Source organism: Prionailurus viverrinus, chromosome F1 (assembly GCF_022837055.1).
Source record: "Prionailurus viverrinus isolate Anna chromosome F1, UM_Priviv_1.0, whole genome shotgun sequence".
NCBI classification, from domain to species: Eukaryota; Metazoa; Chordata; class Mammalia; order Carnivora; family Felidae; genus Prionailurus; species Prionailurus viverrinus.
Window position 1 is genome coordinate 19,661,347 of NC_062577.1, and position 20,140 is coordinate 19,681,486.

Consider the following 20,140-nt stretch of genomic DNA (forward strand, 5'->3'; position numbering starts at 1 on the left):
TTTATTTTGAGAGAGAGAGAGAGTGTGTGTGTGTGTGTGTGTACGCACATAAGTGGGGGAGGGGCAAAGAGAGAGGGAGAGGGAGAATCCCAAGCAGGCTCTGTGCTGTCAGTGTGCAGCCCAACATGGGGCTCAATCTCACGAATCGTGAGATGACCTGAGGTGAGATCAAGAGTCAGATGCTTAACCTGTCTGAGCCACCCGGGTGCCCTGGATTTAGGAAGCTTTTTTAGAGGGCTTCAAACAGAGTAGTAATAAGGACTTAACAGTATCAGTTTCGCTGCTGTGTAAATAAGAGATTTGAAAATGTGTAATGGGCAGAAAGAAGGAGAAAGTTTGGAGGATATCGTACTGATTCAGGGTTAAGACAGTGATGTTTAGACAGGCTGGTAGAGTTTAATTTGTGAGAAGAGGTCAGATTTGGAGATAAATTTGAGCTGGCAAGATTTGCTAATGATTGGATTTGGGGTGTCTGGAAACGAGAGGATTCAGATAATGATCACATTATAGTGTAGGGGACTGTTATTTCCTGAGGGAGGTGATATGTGGTATTTTATTGTAGTCCTCACCTTCTAACACAGTGATACCTGGATAGGCACCAAGTGAATATTTATCAAATGAGTGGAGTGAATGAATGAAAAACCTCAAGCACTCTTTTTAATAAGGAAATTTTTTTTTTACATTTTACTCTTTTGCTTGTTAAACGTCCCTTGTTAAAAATGAAACAACTTTTAAATACTGAAACAAATGGACACCTCTGCATTTATCCATGCATTTAGTAACTAGATTTTGTCATTGTAAATGCTTTTCTTATTTTTTAACCTGCTTTCTTATATTTTAATGCGTTTTTTTTTTCCTTAGATACTAGCAGTAGTCAACCAAAGCCTTTCAGACGAGTAAGACTTCAGACAACATTGAGACAAGGTGTCCGTGGTCGTCAGTTTAACAGACAGAGAGGTAAATTTCTGACATATTGATTACATGATAGGATGTATGATAGTAATACACGGAACAAGTTTTCTAATCCTTAAACTTCCAACTGTATCTAGGTTTTTTTAATGTTCAAGGATTGATTAAATTATTACACATTGAGCATGTGATGTTTACTAACCTGTAAGCTTCTTGCAGAAAGATTTGTAAACTATAGGTATATAATGAATATGTAATTAGAATTCATATTTATTCATTTCTTCCTTGAATTAAAAGTAAAGATTTTGAGAAGCTGAAGTGTTATAGTACTAGATAGTCATTTGTTACATCTCTGCCTATTGTTATACTTCTTACACTACAGAATAAAGCTTTGTGACTTTGTTTAGTTAAAAAAATTAAAATTTTTAATGTGTCTTCTAAGGTAAACATTAAAGATTGTATTCATGTCATGAAAATAATAATCTAATTGTACTAATTTTCACTGAAGATGCCAAATGTCTAACACAGTTTTATATTTATATACCTAGATATTTGATATTGAAAACAATTTTTATAATGACCTAGGGTAAGTGAATACTCCAGTTTTGAGCTAACTTCTTAAAAGATGCATTCAGTTTGGTTATTTTTTTCTCTTATAGGTGTGAGCCATGCAATGGGAGGGAGAGGAGGAATAAATAGAGGAAATATTAATTAAATATCCTGTAAACTGTAATAATTGTGAATAAGATTGTCCAAGCCTGTTTTAGTGTAATGGTTGTCAAGATTAAAAACCTTTTTGTATTTAAATCAGTATGCTTCTCTCAACATTCTTTATTAATAAAATGTGTTTCAGTGTCAAAATTTTTCATTTTTTTCTTCATTTTAATTAGTCGATTCTTCCTTTGCCCGTGGGTCTAAGGACAGTTGTACCAGACATTGGACAAGGTCCGCCCAGAACGAGTAGTAATGACTCTTGCTGTTCTACTTGGTTCATCGATGTTATAGTATTGATCTAAATAAAAGAGAAATCCTTTTTTAATTAAAAAGAAAACAAAACACCTGAACTAAAAATAGGGTTTTTTTTTTTATTATTACACTCAAAGACAGTGTTTGTCAATTTAATATCAGAAATGTTTAGATTAATTAATTTGAATTTACAAAAATAAAATTGCTTTCCCATACTGACCTTTCACCATCTTTCCATAAAATTAGGTTCATCTCTCCTTTTCACGGTAAGAATTTGAGAAAAACTAAGTCTAAAAAATTATTCACTTGTTTTATCCTTTAAAAATATTTTTGACATTTATATAGGTAGAATAACTTAGATTTCTGAATTTTTCTAAGAAAAGTGCCCCAGGTAATATAATTGAATTAATAAAGTTAGTTTCTCAACTTCTTTGTGATCTTCATGACTGTGTAGTGATGCAAATCAGTAATATTTTGTGGCACAAGACCTCCTATAAATGCCACAGGCAGTAGAAGTAAAATACTGTTTTTAGTAGCAGTTTTACTCAAGTAATATGTTTTATTATACTAGGCTTTAATCTCATGAAGGATAGTACAGAATTGAATTGTAGCACATTCAGTTCAATTGAAAATAAAGTGAAAATCTAAACTTTCTCTTTTTCAGAGCAATTAGAATAAGTATAGTTTAACTTCTCATCTTTAGTCACCATTGAACACTCGTGATTTTGCTTTAATTATATTATTTCAGAGATTAGAGCACATCTGTAAGAACCTATGAAGATTTTACTTAATAGCTTACCTTTAGAAAAGGCATAATAATCATAGCCATCAGGTTTTCTGGTGTTGGGCAGTGCTATAGCTGAAGTAACCACATTTGGAAATCCTCTCCAGTATAAACTCATTTTAACTTCATTATGGAGGAAACCTGTAGATTTAAAGGTATCAGACTGAAAAGCAATGTACTATAGGAAAGAGCAGATATTAGGCAGACCTGGGTTTGAATCGCAGTTTGGTGACTTAGTAGCACTACTTTGGGCGAGTTGTGCCTTAGTTTTTGCTCTCTCTGACATGGTACAAATACCTACCTTACAGGACTCTTCTGAGGTTTACAGATTTGTATGTAATGTTCTTGGTAAGAGGTACCTGATAAGTGGTATTAATTACAATGAACAAACCTGAATAAACATTTCTTTACTCACACACACAAAGAAAGTATTGATCTGGTCCTCCACTGAGTTGGATTGATGTTTTACATCAATACGCTTTAAATTATTAGAGCTATTTAGTCACTGCATTCAATAAGCTTCATTCTGTAAGAAACTGTATTACATCTATTTCATGTGCAAGAATTTTTAACACAGTGAGAAACATTACCTTTGTCTTGATAAGAGACTCTGATGGGTGAATAGCGAATTCTGATGGTGTGTGTTTGAGAAGGTCCTATGGCGCGTTCGAAGCGACGTCTCCTAACCTGTGTTGTTTCTCCATACACTGAATAATTGATAGCAGGCCTTCTACCAGTGCACTTTCTGACAGGTTCCTGTTTATAAATATACTGCTGAATGCCGCCACCTATTATGTATTAGAAAATCACATATAATAATGAAAATTAAGCTTAATCCTCCAAAAAGGTGGAAAAGAGCTTTTACAAGATAGAGGAAATGATCAAGGTCTTTCATAAAGTATGTCCAGACATTAATGACCATTAGTCCAAGGGTATTATGAAATAATTACTGAGTCCTGAAATCCTTCCTGAATGAACAAAACCAACAAATTGTATATTTGTATATTTAACTTTGTTTGAAAGTAAATGATGACACTTACATTAAGGACCTGAACATTCAAATGAAATTGTAATTTGTATGCTGAGAGCTCTAAATACTCTTTCCTGTCCTCAGTTTTTTCATTGAAAATATCTGATTCCAGCCATTAAAGATCTTTTGACCGTAAACCCAGTAATAAATGAAAATATTGAATAAAATTTCCCAGACAAATCAACTCTTAAAAGTTTTGTAATCTTGTCAATTATGTAACACATACCTCTCTTGAAAAAATACACAGATTCAGGTCTTTCCTTGTATTTAGCTATGGAGAGAGCTGCCACTATTTTTCCATTTAGTCCTCCAAATCCTTTTACAATTTGTTTGGGATACCCTGCATCTTTTATGTCATTGGTGAAACGCCAATACTGAGAATCCTGATAATTCAACAGAGGAAATAATGTTAACAGCTTCGGAATAAAAAGGTTAGGGATTCATTCTTAGACTTAAATATAGGGAGAAAGTTTTAACTTCATTAAGTGAATAAATTAGCCTGTAATGTTACCAAGTTGTTAACTTTTCAGATTAAATTTTGATGATAGAATAGCTTAATAAAATATGGAGACCCTTCTGAAGTAGAGGTTAAGCTGATTTATGCTGTTATAATAAAGAATAGCTTGTTGCTGATTTCTCTGAAAAAGATATTTTTCTTACCTTAAAGAAGAAAGTTTTTCCTTCACAGTTGCACCTAGTAAAAACAGTATCAATGGGGGAGGGAATACCCCAAACTTCAGTAATTTTACGAGCTGGAGATGGTGGACTGAATGGACTTAGCATCCAGAAATAATGACCTAAAATTGAAAGTGATCTATCAGCCTATAAGCTGAATGAATCCCAATAAAGAAACCAAAATAAAAAAAATTTAGTCTATCGTAAGAACAGATTGAATAAATAAGCATTACATGACAAGTTTAGTCAATACCATGAGGACTAGTATAGTTAGTATTTGAACATTTCTGAGAGTAGAGATTTCTCAAGTCTGAAGTTCAAGCCTTTGAAATATTTTAATTTTCCAGTTTCCCTAGAAACTTCTGGCTTTGTGACTTAACAGAAAGTCACTTCTCTCTCCATTTCTTTACCTTTTAGAACCAAGGAGTTATAATTCAATGACTGCCAAAATCTCTTTAGCCTCTACTGTGCTAGTCTATGATTTGTTTCCGGTCAGATTTAATCAAAATATTAGAGGACTGGACCAGCAGAAGGCACAGCAGAGAATTAACAGGAAGTAACTGCTGCTCTGTTACACTCACACACAATGTAGCACTGTAGAAAACATCACAATCAAGATGTTATTTTCAAGTAAAATAGAGCAGGTAATACAAATCCTGATGTCATTTCATTTGATATGAAATCAAACTATGAACTACCTTTTCATTCTAATGGAACAAAAAATCTTAGTAGTATCTCTTCAAGTTCTTTGTTTTGTTTGTCTCTCCCAATATGTCCAATTTTGTTAATCTTATATTTTGGTTATTACTCTCAGGTTCTCGTAATACTGTGTGAGGTATGTTCATCAATCAGTTTCCCTCCAGAAAGCTTAACCCAAACTTCCACTTTTCTTTGGTTCTCCCAAATGCCAAGAACAAAATGAAGAGCAGAAAAAGAAATACATGCATAGCTCACCTCGAAATGCAACTAATGTTCCATTGCGCAAAGCAGTCAGCCCATCTACTGGCTTACCGTTGCATAAATTAGTCTCATCTAAAACAAAAAATTAAGCCAAGATAAAAGAAAATGCGAAAAGTGTTCACATTCTTTTCAAATCCTCCCACAGTGTTGTTTTCCTCTGTTCACCTTTTCCTCAGCCTTTGAAGGGACTGGTGGGAGGTGTATGTATTTCAAAAATGAAAAAGAAGAGAGAGATTTCATAATTGGTTTACTTAAAAGTGATCATTATTCAAAAAGTAATATATAAAAATAAGTTACGAATTGGAATAGGCCAGGTTACCCATTATCTACATGTATTAGATAATTATAGGATGTTTGATCCCAACACAAAATTCCATTTTTCAGTTCGGATTGCCTTTGAGACTTGGTTTGGTAAAGAATAATATTGCAGGTTTTTGCTTTGCGTTATACTCTTTTAAGGATAGACTTCCACTTAAGTATTTTTGACATTCTATACACTGTGTCTGCATATAGACACAGATGCACTAAGTTCCTAGCACACTAGGTTATTACATGATTTTCCAAAGACCAAATAACCTTACTACAATTACTCCTCTACTTACCTATGGAGAAGCTGTAAAACTCCACAAGTTAACAAGTTCAGGATTCTAGATAATGTACTTCAATAGAGTGATACTAACTTGGCATTCTGGTCCAAATAAATTTTAAGTTAACATTACCAATTTTAAAACAAAGTAACTGATGCTTGTTACCTGAAAGCATGGAGTTGATGGCAATGTCTTGATTGGATCCTCTCACTAAGATATCCGTGCCTGGGATAAATATAGGAGTTAACACAGGGGGCCTGAGGATCACGTGAGGTTTTTCTCCTGCAGCATCTCCATCCTTATTTGGATTTACTTCAACTATTTCTGAGTTAGGTGTTTGGTTGGGGCTGGTGGTAGTTTGGAGAATGGCTTTTGTGGAAGAGGTGGGGTGTAATTTGGGCACTGTCGATGTAGTCATCCTTGGGGGAGTTGGTGTAGTCTTTGGTTTTCTCCCTTTAGGTATCGTGTTTGGCTTTTTGGTAGAAGTGGGCTTTTTTGGTGCTTTGGTTGGCTTTTGGGATTTAGGAGTTGACACTTTAGGATTAGCTCTGTCTTTTGGCGCAGCTGTGGTTTCTTCAGGTTTATTCATAGTCTCTTCAGATGTAGTTGCCTTTTTTGTTGTAGTCATTACTTGGGGTGCAAGAGTTGTGGCTTGAGGAGTATTTTTGGACGATGTGGCTGATGTTACTTGTGTGGTTGTTCTTGTTTTGGAATCAGTGGTCTTTTCTTCTGTCGGAGTTGATGTAGGTACAGCGGCCATAATTCCAGGTGTCATGTGTATGTCTTTTTCTGTTGTTTTGTCTTTAGCTGTTGTAGTGATTTCAGGTGTAGTCACTCCAGGAGCCTCAGTTACAGGTATAACAGGTTCTTTGGGACTGTTTTCAAGAGCCTTTGGTGTGGGTTCTTTGGGAAACTCAGGAGTTGACTCAGCAGGGTTTTCGGGAGTAGTGGGAGGCTCGATGGTGGTTGTAGTAGAGCCCTCTGAGTTGGTTGGAGCAGGTGTCTCAAGAGAAGCTGGAGTGGGCTCCCTGAGAAGTTTGGGGATGGGCTCCTTGGTGGTGGTGGGAGCAGTCTCTTTGGGGACCGTGGGTGCAGGCTCCTTGGGAATGCTGGGAGCAGGTTCTTTGGGGGCTGTGGGTGCAGGCTCCTTGGGAATGCTGGGAGCAGGTTCTTTGGGGGCCGTGGGTGCAGGCTCCTTGGGAATGCTGGGAGCAGGTTCTTTGGGGGCTGTGGGTGCAGGCTCCTTGGGAATGCTGGGAGCAGGTTCTTTGGGGGCTGTGGGTGCAGGCTCCTTGGGAATGCTGGGAGCAGGTTCTTTGGGGGCTGTGGGTGCAGGCTCCTTGGGAATGCTAGGAGCAGGTTCTTTGGGGGCTGTGGGTGCAGGCTCCTTGGGGGCGGTGGGTGCAGGCTCCTTGGGGGCGGTGGGTGCAGGCTCCTTGGGAGCGGTGGGTGCAGGCTCCTTGGGGGCTGTGGGTGCAGGCTCCTTGGGAGCGGTGGGTGCAGGCTCCTTGGGGGCGGTGGGTGCAGGCTCCTTGGGAATGCTGGGAGCAGGTTCTTTGGGGGCTGTGGGTGCAGGCTCCTTGGGAATGCTGGGAGCAGGTTCTTTGGGGGCTGTGGGTGCAGGCTCCTTGGGAATGCTAGGAGCAGGTTCTTTGGGGGCTGTGGGTGCAGGCTCCTTGGGGGCGGTGGGTGCAGGCTCCTTGGGGGCGGTGGGTGCAGGCTCCTTGGGAGCGGTGGGTGCAGGCTCCTTGGGAGCGGTGGGTGCAGGCTCCTTGGGAATGCTGGGAGCAGGTTCCTTGGGGGCTGTGGGTGCAGGCTCCTTGGGAGTGGTGGGTGCAGGCTCTGTGGGGGCCATGGGTGCAGGCTCCTTGGGAATGCTGGGAGCAGGTTCCTTGGGGGCTGTGGGTACAGGCTCCTTGGGAGTGGTGGGTGCAGGCTCCGTGGGGGCCATGGGTGCAGGTTCCTTGGGGGTGGTAGGTGCAGGCTCCTTGGGGGCCGTGGGTACAGGTTCCTTGGTGGTAGTAGGAGCAGGCTTGTTGGGGGTGGTGGGTGCAGCCTCCTTGGGGGCTGTGGGTGCAGGTTCCTTGGTGGTAATAGAAGCAGGCTTGTTGGGGGTGGTGGGTGCAGCCTCCTTGGGGGCAGTGGGTGTAGGCTCCTTTGGAGTGGTGAGTGCAGGCTCCGTGGGGGCTATGGGTGGAGGTTCTTTGGTGGTAGTGGATGCAGGCTCCTTAGGAGTGGTGAGAGCAGACTTCTTGGGGGTGGTGGGTGCAGGCTCTGTGGGGGCCATTGGTGCAGACTCCTTGGTAGGTGTAGGCTCTTTGGTGGTGGGTGCAGGCTTCTTGGGGGTAGTGGGTGCAGGCTCTTTGGTCGTGGGTGCAGGCTTCTTGGGGGTGGTGGGTGTAGGCTCTTTGGTCGTGGGTGCAGGCTTCTTGGGGGTAGTGGGTGCAGGCTCTTTGGTCGTGGGTGCAGACTTCTTGGGGGTGGTGGGTGCAGGTTCTTTGGTCGTGGGTGCAGGCTTCTTGGGGGTGGTGGATGCAGGCTCTTTGGTCGTGGGTGCAGGCTTCTTGGGGGTGGAGGGTGCAGGCTCTTTGGTCGTGGGTGCAGGCTTCTTGGGAGTGGTGGGTGCAGGCTCTTTGGTCATGGGTGCAGGCTTCTTGGGGGGTGTGGGTGCAGGCTCTTTGGTGGTGGGTGCAGGCTTCTTGGGAGTGGTGGGTGCAGGCTCTTTGGTGGTGGGTACAGGCTTCTTGGGGGGTGTGGGTGCAGGCTCTTTGGTGGGTGCAGGCTTCTTGGGAGTGGTGGGTGCAGGCTCTTTGGTGGTGGGTACAGGCTTCTTGGGGGTGGTGGGTGCAGGCTCTTTGGTGGTGGGTGCAGGCTTCTTGGGGGTGGAGGGTGCAGGCTCTTTGGTCGTGGGTGCAGGCTTCTTGGGAGTGGTGGGTGCAGGCTCTTTGGTCGTGGGTGCAGGCTTCTTGGGGGGTGTGGGTGCAGGCTCTTTGGTGGTGGGTACAGGCTTCTTGGGAGTGGTGGGTGCAGGCTCTTTGGTGGTGGGTACAGGCTTCTTGGGGGGTGTGGGTGCAGGCTCTTTGGTGGTGGGTGCAGGCTTCTTGGGAGTGGTGGGTGCAGGCTCTTTGGTGGTGGGTGCAGGCTTCTTGGGGGTAGTGGGAACAGGTTTCTTGGTGGTGGTGGGAGCAGGAGATTTGGTTGTAGTTTCAGCTTTTGGTGTAGATGTACTAGGAGCTTTGGATGTGGGTATAAAATCTTTAGCAGGTATTTTCTCTGCACTTTGTTTCTCTTTAGGTGAAGTAGTCTTCTCTTTTTCTCTATTTGAAGTCTGTTTATTCGTTATAGGAGTCTCTTTAGTTTCAACTGCTGTCTCCTCACTCGTTGTTGAAGATGTCTCTTTGGGTGTATCAGAATTAGGTGGAAGACTGGGTTTTGGATTTGTCGGTTTGACTGTTGTAATCTTGGGAGGTGTGGTAACTTTATTGCGTTGGGTGGTAGGAATGTCAGGAGTCGTGGTGAGCTTGACGTCACCATTGTCCAGTCCACTTCCATCTTCATCTACAACTGGTGGTTCAGGGTTAGGTTTCTTTTTAGGAGTTTTTTCCTTCTTGTTATCTTTTACTAGAAAAAAAATATGCACATTTTTTACTTTTGAATAGTTTTCCATAATGACCTAAAGAGCTCGTCCTTACCAGCTAGCTGTGTTGATAGCTGATCAAACTGCTTTATCTGTAGGCAAATTGCTAACCTGTAATTCATTAATTTGTTGTAAAATGGGAAATGATTAACTTATCTGATTGGGCTCTTTTAGGGAATTGATGAGAAGGGATGAAAAAGCACAAGTAAAAGTCTATACTATTAATGTATAGAAACAAGTGGCAACTTTGAAATCACCAACATGATCAACTACACGAATTCATCTCTTTATATTAATGTTCTTTGCCTCTCACTTCCTCCACTCCTTTTACTTCACACTGTTGAGTGCTGCACTCTTCCTTCTGGAAACCTAGTTCCAACATCTTCAAGATTAACTGTACCAATTGGCCTCGGAAGCCTCTACAACTACACCCCAGGAATCTGTTCCAGTCACTCCAGCGGTCCCTACTAATCTGTTTCCATACACACGGCTGTTAGCTCTTCCCTTTCCTCTGCCCACCTAAACTCAGCAGCCCAGGGGATACAGAGAGGGGATTAGGATGCCATGGCAGCCAAAGACCTTGTTGAACAGGATTTCTCCTAGCAGCTACCCAAAGAGCACATCAAGAGCTCATCCCTGAGAGGAGTTCCATTTAACAAACTTGTATTGCACTTGCATTGTATGCAAGACTCTGGATGATTTAAAGACTATTTGGCTATTCTGCCAGAGTAAAGGCTTCAGGGGAAATAACAACCACCCAGGAAATAGAGTTCTTTGAAACTCCAGTATCCAATATTCAGTATTGCCTGGAGAAAGAGAATGTATTTTAGAATTTCAGGAAATTAAAAAAAAAAAAAAAAGAACAAAAGGAATCTTTTTTTAGGAGGTAATAGCCTACTCTGTGGGACAGTCTCTACTACAAAAAAAAAAAAAAAATCAGCCAGATATGACATAACTTATTAGAAAAATAATAAAAAGTATCTGTAAAACGTGGATAATATTGCCTTTCCCAGAGATGTGTACGAGACTTTAATGGATTAACGTTTTAAAACACTTAAAGCAGCATATAAATGTGTGCAAAATAAAATAAGGAAAAATAAAAGGGAAAGCAAAAACCACAAGGAACACAGAGGAAGGAGAAGAAAGAAAAATGATATCAGGTAGACAGGAATGAAAATCAAAAACCATAAATAATCATCTCCGGTGCCATCCTGTGTTTCCAGAGCTGCTGCTATAGCATCTTCTTATCCTTGGTTTTAAGAGTGCTTTCTTAGCTGCTCTGCACTAGTTTCCTATAGGAAGTTCTCATTAGTATCTTCTAAAATAATTTTTACAAATTATTTTTATAAATCTATACATGCCCCAAGTATTGAAATGCCCTCAAACCATTCTACCAACACGCATTGCTTTTAGAGAATTATTTTTAATATGGCATTGATATAGTCTTTGATCTTTATCAATGCTCAAACCTTTGGGTTTCTTCTTTAATTCTTTATTAGCAGCTGAATTTTTGGAAGACTTGACTTTCCGAATAGTTGAAGAGGAAGAGGAAGAGGAGGAAGAAGACTCTTGATTTTCAGAAACAGAATGTTCTATAAATCAAATAAAAAGGTTGATCACACCAACTGCAATTGAAAGCAAAAAACATTTGACTGCTCTGCAAATGTCCGTGTTCTGCTTTTTTAATTTATCAGTAATATGATCAACTGCTCTTTAAATTTGTCAGTTAAAAGCCAGGTAGCTAAGCTTATCACAGATACTAGCAATATATATTACTTTCTCTCAAATTCCCCATGTCTCACAGAATCTAATTATTCTGCAGAAGATCTGGGCTTTTTTTTTCCCAATGAGATTTGTCTTCTGATTACTGTCACCTACACCCATGCTGGGTTCAGTTGTAAGAAAAATATCTGAGGGTTTATAATTTGGCTTAAACTTTGACTTAAAACACACTTTTTTAAAAAGTGTAATAAGCCTTTCATGACTCATATCATTCCCTTTTTCTATGAAGAGTCTTTTAAAAGTAGTTCACCTACAGCTTAGTCCATCTCAAAACCTTTTATTACATCTGTCATCTTCCTACCTTCTGTTATTTCCTCTGATTCTATAACTTTCTTAGTCTTCTTCTTGTTTGGTGATTTGGGTGAACGTTTGGTTGTTGATTTGATGGTTTGAGATGCTCCTGGAGCTGGAGGTACAGTCTTTGAAGATGGTGATGGGGGATTATGCACTGAGGCCAAGCGAGACAAGTCAGTTAACATCTTGTTGACATTCATCAGCAACTCTTAACTGTGAAAGGCATGGACGCATCTGGCTTCAAGAATAGAGGCTGGTGAAAACCAGTGTAGGCAGGCCCTTAGCCTAACACTAATTACCACAAAGTGATTAATTCTGAGGAGCATTGCTATAAAATATAAACCTGAATTCCAGCCCTAGCCCTGCAAGTCTCTACCCTTGTGACCTTGGGCAAATGAACTAACCCTTCTTGAATTTTGTTTTCAGATCTGCATATTGAGATATTTATTCTAGATGATTTCTGAAGGTGTTTCTCTGCCTAAAAAATACCTGATTCTAGGGGCACCTGGGTGACTCAGTCAGTTGAGCGTCCGACTCTTGATTTCAGCTCAGGGCATGATCCCAGGGTCATAGGATCGAGCCCTGCATCAAGCTCCACACTAAGCATAGAGCCTGCTTAAGATTCTCCCAATCTTTCTCGCTCTCTCTCTCCTAAAACAAAACACAACAACAAAAAAAAAACCCTCAACTCAACTCCATACCTTATGCCAATCTTCTGTGATGGTAAAAATAATTACTGCATGTGAATGACAGGTATTTGTGCTCTCACAAAGAGAAATATAATAAGTACATTTGTCCTGTTTTCATATTCATTTAAATAAAATGATGCCAATCCACCTTTCTTCTTTCTAATTACAAAAGCTGTACATGAATATTTAGTCTTGTAAACAGTTCACACCTTCACATTATGCTTTTCTCAAAATGTGTTGCCCTTCCCCAAGTTAAACAACTGTTAATGGTTTGGTGTGTATCTTTGAAACCTTTTCTCACCCGTCCTCCTACCCTTTCTGTGTCTAGAAGAGAAGACAAGGGACGTGTTTTGATCATTAGGAACCAGAAGAAAAGGAAAGGGACTTCTAGAGGATAAGAAAGCGGAGGACAATGAGATGTTCTGGGTAGAGGGAGTTGTGATAAATCCTGCTGCTCTGACTAAACATCCCAGAAACTCCTGCCCGTGCAGTCTCCGTGAGCTGACCACCCCACACCTTCCTCTGTCTTCCCCCAAACAGCTCAGTTCTGCCATGTACTAGCTCATAATCTTGAGCCAAACAACCTCTTGGACTGTTTTCTCACCCACATTTTTTCAGCGCTTGAAACACTATGATTTTGAAATGTATAGATGCCTACCAGCAGTGTCTATAGCAATCCCGAAACAACTAAGAGGTGTGTTGTAAGATGGTTCAGTTGTTATTTGTAAAAAATGTTATTTGTAAAAAATGAATGTTATTTGAAGCTCTGGGTGGTTCCATTATTTTCACTTGAGACCCTGACTATCTTTGTGAATTCTGTAAATGAAGTATGACCTTCATCAAATTTGTTGTTGTTGAGTCCTACTTAAACCTCAAGTAATCTGACCCAGCACCCGGTAGTATGGTCTTTAGCACGTTCTTTCAATGCTTCATCACTCTCTACCCAACCTTCCTTCCCACTCATCTTCCATCCAAAATAAATTCTTTTTTGTTTCACAGCCAAAACCATTATCAGGGCAATGAATAAATATGTATCTTTCATCATGGGTCCTTCTGAAAGCTGCAGGAACTCCACACTCAGTTTTTGATTATGAGGGTGTTGTCTCCATCATTTTTGGACTGCTTTCCAATGAAAACATTGAACAGTTAAGAAATATCCCTCAACTATAAACAGTTTTTTACCCTATTTCTCCACTGTTTAAAAGAAGCAGGACATACAGTCTTGTTTAAATAGAATAAGATTATGCAAGCAATGCTTATTTTCACTTTTACCTTCACAAATATCATTGTTTCAACAAAGTATAATTTAAGAATAAACATTTGGTAAAGAAAGGAATTCATTATTTAAGTCTTTTTTAAACTGTTTTGGAAAATCTGAAGTTTTATTATACTCTCAGATTAGTTCTCCAGGACCTATAACCAGAGAGGAGGATTTTAAAATGGAGCAATATCCCTTTTTATTGACTCTATCACACACAGGGATTTAGATGGAGATGACCATGGGCTCCAGAGATGAGAAGGGACATACAACAGACGGTTGACAACTTCTTGGTAGGTTTGCCTATAACTTTAGTGTCTTTAATCAAACTCCTAAATTTACAAGTTTAGAGAAGCTGTGTCATTCTGTCCTTCAATATACACTCAAAAACTCTGAAGCCAAAAGCACAGCTAACTCAAAGGACTGCTGACTTTGTGGGGTCAGCACCATTAGGGTGAAACAAGAAATCCTGGAATGAGCTGGTTACTGTTAATTGCACCTGAAATTGAACCACACCTGAGGAAAAAGTATGTGCACTCAGCCCCTATCCTCTCTATTCCTCAACCAGCGATCTCTGGAGCTCCTGGAGACTGGCAGAACCAGGCAATGCTGTTGGAAGAGGCTTTCCTTCATCAATTCATCTTGGTGAAGCAAAATTAATATGAAATGGCTTGTGCTAGTAAAATCAAGTCCTTGGGTGGAGTGCATATTGGACATTATCAGCAAAGCTAAGGTAGGTGCATAGATCGGGCTGTACTGAGAGGCGCTGACTGATACCACGATGCTTACCTTTTCCACAAAAATTCTCATAATCGGAACAGCACTTGCCATACTTCTTACATTCCGAGTCGCAGTCGCACTCCCTCCCTCTTGCAAAGGACTCAAAGCAGCGGCCTTTACAGGAAAGCTCTATCCAGAGCAAAACAGAACATAGATTACTGATTATGCAGCCACACCCATGTACTGATAGCCATTTCCCACCTTATAGCTGCCTAGACTTCCAAAAGTGCATTTCTGAGTCTTTTATTTGAAATTTGGAAAATACACGGTTTTCTAAGTGGAGAAGTCAGGAAGGAAATATGGTGCCTCAGGGAAGCTTCTCTTGCCTTTCAAGACTCTAAGAGACACCCCAGTGCTGAGTCATTTCACATACAGACAATGGAAAAGTGGGAACTCTTCATAGGAAATCCCCCCATCTTCTCCATGTCACACCACTGCTTTGTAATAGATGCTTATTAAGTGAATGTTCAGATCCTACAATATTCCAAAGAGCTGGCATAATATAGATGGGTCACTGTTTAGGCTCAGAAATCATTTATAACGCAGAGACTTTTATTATGATGAACTGGGCAACATGTGGCGTTGAAAGATTACAGCCTAATCCCGTGGCATGGATTATACTTGCTCATTTCAAAATAAGCCTTGGTTAGAGACACAATAACTTTACCAAAGCCTGTTTGAAATTACCACCTTCAACAACACATAATTGTACAGCAGTATATTTATCAACTTCACATACAAATTCTAAAGTAAACATAACTTTGAACCATTTTTAATGATAATTTTCATAAATTGGATATGAAATGCCCGTGTTAACAAAATGATCTAAAAATGCATTCAGGTGAAGTACCACCCATCATTTAAAATTCTGACCCTTTGGGTTTTAACTGAAATTCCTCATAAGACACTAATGCTTCGTACTTAAAGTGACTTTTTTCAGACAATTTAGAAACATGTTTATATCAAACAGTCAAACAGTAGATAAGATTATTTTATATCCATGGATTCTTTTGATGAAGCTATGGAAGAACCCCATCACTAAGCAGTTATATCTCTGATTGGTAAGTGAATAGTACTCATTACTATTTACTTGATGACTCCTGAGTCACAGCATTCTCTATTTACAACAAGATATTTTACTTGGACTAGTCAATAACCTTGTGCACCTGTCAGAGTTCCCCTCCTCTTCCCTCCTCTTCCCTCCCCCAAGAGTCACGAGCTTTGACACCATCCTTAGGTACAGCACGCTGCAACATTTATGCAAGGAAGGGAAAGGCATTTAAGCAAAAAGAAGCGCAGTAGTGTGGAAACAGCACTGGAAGGGGCTGCAAGGGGACTCACAGAACAGTGCTGCTTGGCAGGGGAGACACTAGCTGTCAGGACTTACCCACAGTGCAGACTTTCTTGAAATCAGGGCAGCACTCCATGTAGTGTTGACAGTTATAATCACAGTTGCAGGTGGCATCTCTAGAATACCCTTCCCCACATCTCCCTGCACAGCTTGGTAAATCTACAATTATACAATACTAGGGTAAACATGGCCAAACCACTTTACAGAAAGGAAGGGGTCTAATGAGGAGGACAAAGCCATTTGGTCAGGGAGAATTTTATCAATTGGAAAAGGTTGGGGATGATGGTTAGCAATGGGTCCAGGTGATCTTTGCCTGATCTCTGATGTGACCTTGATCATGCCACTTCATTCTTCACCAGACTGAGAAGATAAATACACTTTTGAAAATGAGGCAAAGGTAATGGCTTTGCATAAAGAGGGTGATATTCGGGCAGTAGTGGGGTTGGGGAGTTGTGGTGCGGAGAGCGGCCACAGCTCAACTGAGGCTGCAGCTAAAATGATGGCTAGTTGACATTTATTGAGCATCTCTGTATCTCTGTGCTGGACACTCAGTCATATGTTATCTCTAATGTTTATGAAACTGTTACCAGGAGGGTATTAGTAGCCCCTTTTGAGAGATAAGGCAGCTGAAACACAGAGATTTTAATAACTAGCTCAAGAATACCTGGTTAGTTAATGGTTCCAGGATATATGTATTACAGATAAATTGTGTTACCTATAATACCTATAATAAATATGTGTTACCTATAAATTATTCATACTGACCTCTTTCACTCTCCGAAGTGTCCTGATTTGGATAATAAGTTACATGGTCACCTAGAACTTGAACTCTGATATATCTGATTCTAAAGCCAACACTATTCCCACCCAATCACATTGCCTCTCATCCCTCATGTTGAGTTTAAAACAAGCTGGTTAGGCCAGCAAAAAACTTCCCTGGGCTTCCTCCTCCTTTTACTGGTGAGGATAACCGGTTCTTTAAATGTTGAGGAAGTGAGATGTTTACAACCACAGATATAGAGAAGACAAAATAAATAACTGTTCAAATAGCATCTGGGCATGAATATAAAGGTCAGAGTTATTCTGGGTGAAAAAAACAACAATATGAACAAAAGCATAGCTATCCTCAAATATATTTCTGGAAGTCATTTGGAAAACACCTTCCTGAGAGATAAAACCACAGAAATGTAACAATCGAATCCGTCTCTGGAATAGAAATTGGCAGGTGCAATGTCCTAAATCCATAGAGGGACGTTGAAACACACTGAAAAAATCTCAAAATAATGAGTCTGGGAAACTGAAAGTCTTCACATGCAAAGAAAATAGTAGATATTAGGACAACTTCCACAACCTTTTGCGTACATATGTGCACAATACATACAAAAACGCATATATAGTGTATGTATATAAATACATATATTATATATAAAGGAAAAAGAGAATGAGAAATTGAGAAGGCGAGAAAAGCAGACAACACAACATTAAAGTCTATTCTTTCCTAATTAGCAGATTTCTGAATGAGGAAATCAATTATCTTTATAGGAAAAGTTTATTTTCATAGACTAAGTGATTGTCCTACTTTTACCACTGTTAATTTTAAAGATAATTTTACATTCATTCATTTAAAGGAGAGTAAAACCATTTTGGAGCACAATTGATCTTATTCCAGAGGAAAGGTAGATTAGGAAATGCTCTCAGTGTTGTGAGCCTTGTAATGCTATCGTAAGACAGCAGAGGAGTCTAAAGATAGTGTAGAGGCCATGATTCCTTATTAAACGTTCACATGTGCTTCCATGTGTTTTTCCATCTTATCTTAGTGATTCGGAAACTATGTCCACGTCAGGAGATTATCTCTCATGCTTAGGTTTATGGGAATTTTAACTATTTTCCTGGAAATGCCTATTTTATAAATGCAATTTCACCATAACAAGCATGCACCTTGATTTTTCTTCTCTCAGGTTTTGCTTATCAAAGAAAAACAAGGATATGAAAATCCGATGTTCAGTATTATTGCCATTAATCAACTTTGATCGCATGCTAGAGACATTTGCTAAGGTGATTGCACTGGATATATCTTAACATTCTCTAAATGTCAATGGCAAGAACTGTTCATCCAGGACAGTTTTTAGAGTACTGTGAATAGTTCAATATTATAATATAAGATGACATTCACACAAGTAGAGTCCATTCCTGGATGAATAGTTCTTGTAAGAAGCAGAGCACTTTCAAGATTAATCCAAGGCCATTTGAAACATTGTCAATGCTCACTGTACCATGGTGCCTAGTTCTACAGATCCTGAAAGAAGCTAGCAATAATTTATTTGATGTAAAATACTCATTAAATTTACTGGAAACATGTGAGCAAAAATTACATGCCATTTAAACGTCATTCTTTTCAGTTCATCTGATGATACTGTATCACAATAGCACAGTTTTATCATGTGTCCGTGGTTTCTTTTTTAGCTTTTGGAGTCACCACAAAAATGAGTACAAAAATTAGTCTATAGAAAAGCTCCAAACTTGAAAGGTTTCATAAGACATGAGAAAAAGTAAGAATTCCAAAATGCTTAGAAATGTTGCATATGCTTTTACATAATTTTAAAACTATACTATACATTAAATTCAAACAAATGTACGTTTTCAGAAATCTGTTTCTTTTGTTGTCATAATAGTCAAAACAGAATGATTAGCAACAGTTGTTAAATAAGTCTTTTTGGTGGTTAAGCTACCTTGAGAAGAAACTTGCTGAATCAAGAAAACAGAAAGCAGCAGCAAGTACATGGGAAGTATTTTCCACTCCATGTCTGTTTCCAGGTACCGAGACCTCACTGAAAAGAAAAGAAAAGCATCAGAAAACTGCTCTTTAATCTCACCACTAATTTATGCCCATGTTACTTACGGTGTTTCGGTAACTTTTAAAATGCGGTTTAATGGTAAAACCATCCCACTCTTGAAACAAGACTTTTAAAGATAACGAGCTTTAATTCTACTGTAAATATTTCACCATCTTATGCAGAAGAAATCGTGAGTCACCATCTCAATCATGTTATGGTCCATGTTAATACTTTAGAATTCTCCCAAATGAAAAACAGCCCTATCTCAAACTCCATTTAAATTATAGTATATACTTACAGTGCAAGGTTGAAATCCCAGCTTACAGAGAAAAAATAACCAGCTTCAGTAAAATTTAATTTAACAAACACAGGAGTGATCATTCCAACTTTCCCTTAACTCTCCATATAAATTTGTAAGCTTCCAACAGGTGTATTGTGTAGCTGTGATCCTTTTCAAAACTTTCCTACTCCTGTCCTTAAAAACTGTTCTCAAACTTCTTTAATAAAGCATAGCCCTATTGAATTGAAAACACATTTAATTCCACGAAGCTAGTTAACTTTGACACTTACCCATAAAAGCAATAGTGAGTTTTTCCAATGTTCTGGAAGTCTTATATATCAGTGCAAATATATTGGGATGAACCAATTAGTCCAAAGGTTAGACAGAATCAACAGTGACAACGCTATGAAATCAAACTTTCCTCATTTGTTGGAAGAGGGCCCAGACAACTAGACTTAGGCAACATCTGGAAAACACTTCCATTAAGAAAAATGACTGCTACAAAATAAATTTAGGATTATTGGCCAAAACACACTTCTAATTTCTGAGTGAAGTGAACAAATTGTTCTGAGATGGTAAATAGCCCTGGCAACTTCTGACTAGTGTATCAAAGCAGCAGCTTCAAAATAGTCAAGTGTGGGTATCACTTCTTCCTCCCCGCACCCCCCCCCCCGCCCCCCCAGTTAAGTCCAGCAAAGAGTGATTTTGAAATTTGTCTACTGTTAGATTGTGGTCCAACTTTTCTTAACTTATGCTATTAAATCAAATGTACATTTCCTTTCTTGACTATTTTCATTTTCACGGAGCACAGAAAATAGGCTCTTAATTGCCTGAAGGTGGATGGAGACTCTTAAATACAGAGAACAAACTGAGGGTTGGTGGGTGGGGTGGGGGGGGATAGGGGAAAATGGGTGATGGGCATCGAGGAGGGCATTTGTTGGGATGAGCACTGGGTGTGGAATGTAAGCGATGAATCACGGGAATCTACCCCGCAAACCAAGAGCACGCTATATACACTGTATGTTAGCTAACTTGACAATAAATTATATTAAAAACAAACAAAACAAAACAAAACAAAACAAAAACACTGTAGCTATCTCCCTTCGCCCCTTTATTTAAGCACGGCAGCATTTGGGAAAAGGTCTTTTAAATTATTAACTTAGATTCCTTACCACAGAAAATGTGAACTATCATCTTGTGGAGCTAAGTCAGCTCCACTCAAGGTCTTACCTCAGTTTGATATGAAATGTTCCTGTTAAAATCCTATCTAGCTACATAAGGCTGAGCTTGTGTCTTCGTACCTCCCTGAAACTGGCCCAGATTA

The 20,140-nt window shown here is 39.6% G+C and overlaps 2 protein-coding genes across 8 annotated transcripts in view; one reads left to right on the forward strand and one right to left on the reverse strand.

Annotated features, from left to right (window-relative positions):
- Nucleotides 1-1,716, forward strand: part of TPR (translocated promoter region, nuclear basket protein) — a 66,680-nt gene extending 64,964 nt beyond the window's left edge. For all 3 annotated transcript variants that reach the window (XM_047839670.1, XM_047839669.1, XM_047839671.1), the window contains 2 exons: nt 862-957; nt 1,569-1,716. In XM_047839670.1, coding sequence (XP_047695626.1) covers nt 862-957; nt 1,569-1,624 — 152 coding nt within the window. In that variant the 3' untranslated portion in view covers nt 1,625-1,716. The remainder of the gene's footprint in view (nt 1-861; nt 958-1,568) is intronic.
- Nucleotides 1,703-19,282, reverse strand: PRG4 (proteoglycan 4). Of its 5 annotated transcripts, none has more exons than XM_047839672.1 (13): nt 19,107-19,282; nt 18,432-18,530; nt 15,739-15,861; nt 14,361-14,480; nt 11,632-11,778; nt 11,018-11,140; nt 6,077-9,532; nt 5,319-5,396; nt 4,350-4,486; nt 3,916-4,072; nt 3,250-3,447; nt 2,675-2,800; nt 1,703-1,921 (listed from the first exon to the last, which is right to left on the reverse strand). In XM_047839672.1, exons 1-13 carry the CDS (start codon nt 19,108-19,110, stop codon nt 1,824-1,826), a joined length of 4,866 nt encoding a protein of 1,621 aa, XP_047695628.1. In that variant the 5' UTR covers nt 19,111-19,282; the 3' UTR covers nt 1,703-1,823. The 5 variants fall into 5 exon arrangements, with proteins under 5 accessions (XP_047695628.1, XP_047695629.1, XP_047695630.1 ...); XM_047839673.1 differs by lacking the exon at nt 19,107-19,282 and adding an exon at nt 18,835-19,093; XM_047839674.1 differs by lacking the exon at nt 15,739-15,861.
- Nucleotides 19,283-20,140: the final 858 nt, after the last annotated feature.

Coding starts and splice junctions, on each gene's coding strand:
- PRG4 (XM_047839672.1), bottom strand. Junction 15,862..18,431: donor TCAGCAAGTTTCTTCTCAAG/GTAGCTTAACCA, acceptor GTATAATTGTAG/ATTTACCAAGCTGTGCAGGG. Junction 11,141..11,631: donor ATCAGAGGAAATAACAGAAG/GTAGGAAGATGA, acceptor TTTGATTTATAG/AACATTCTGTTTCTGAAAAT.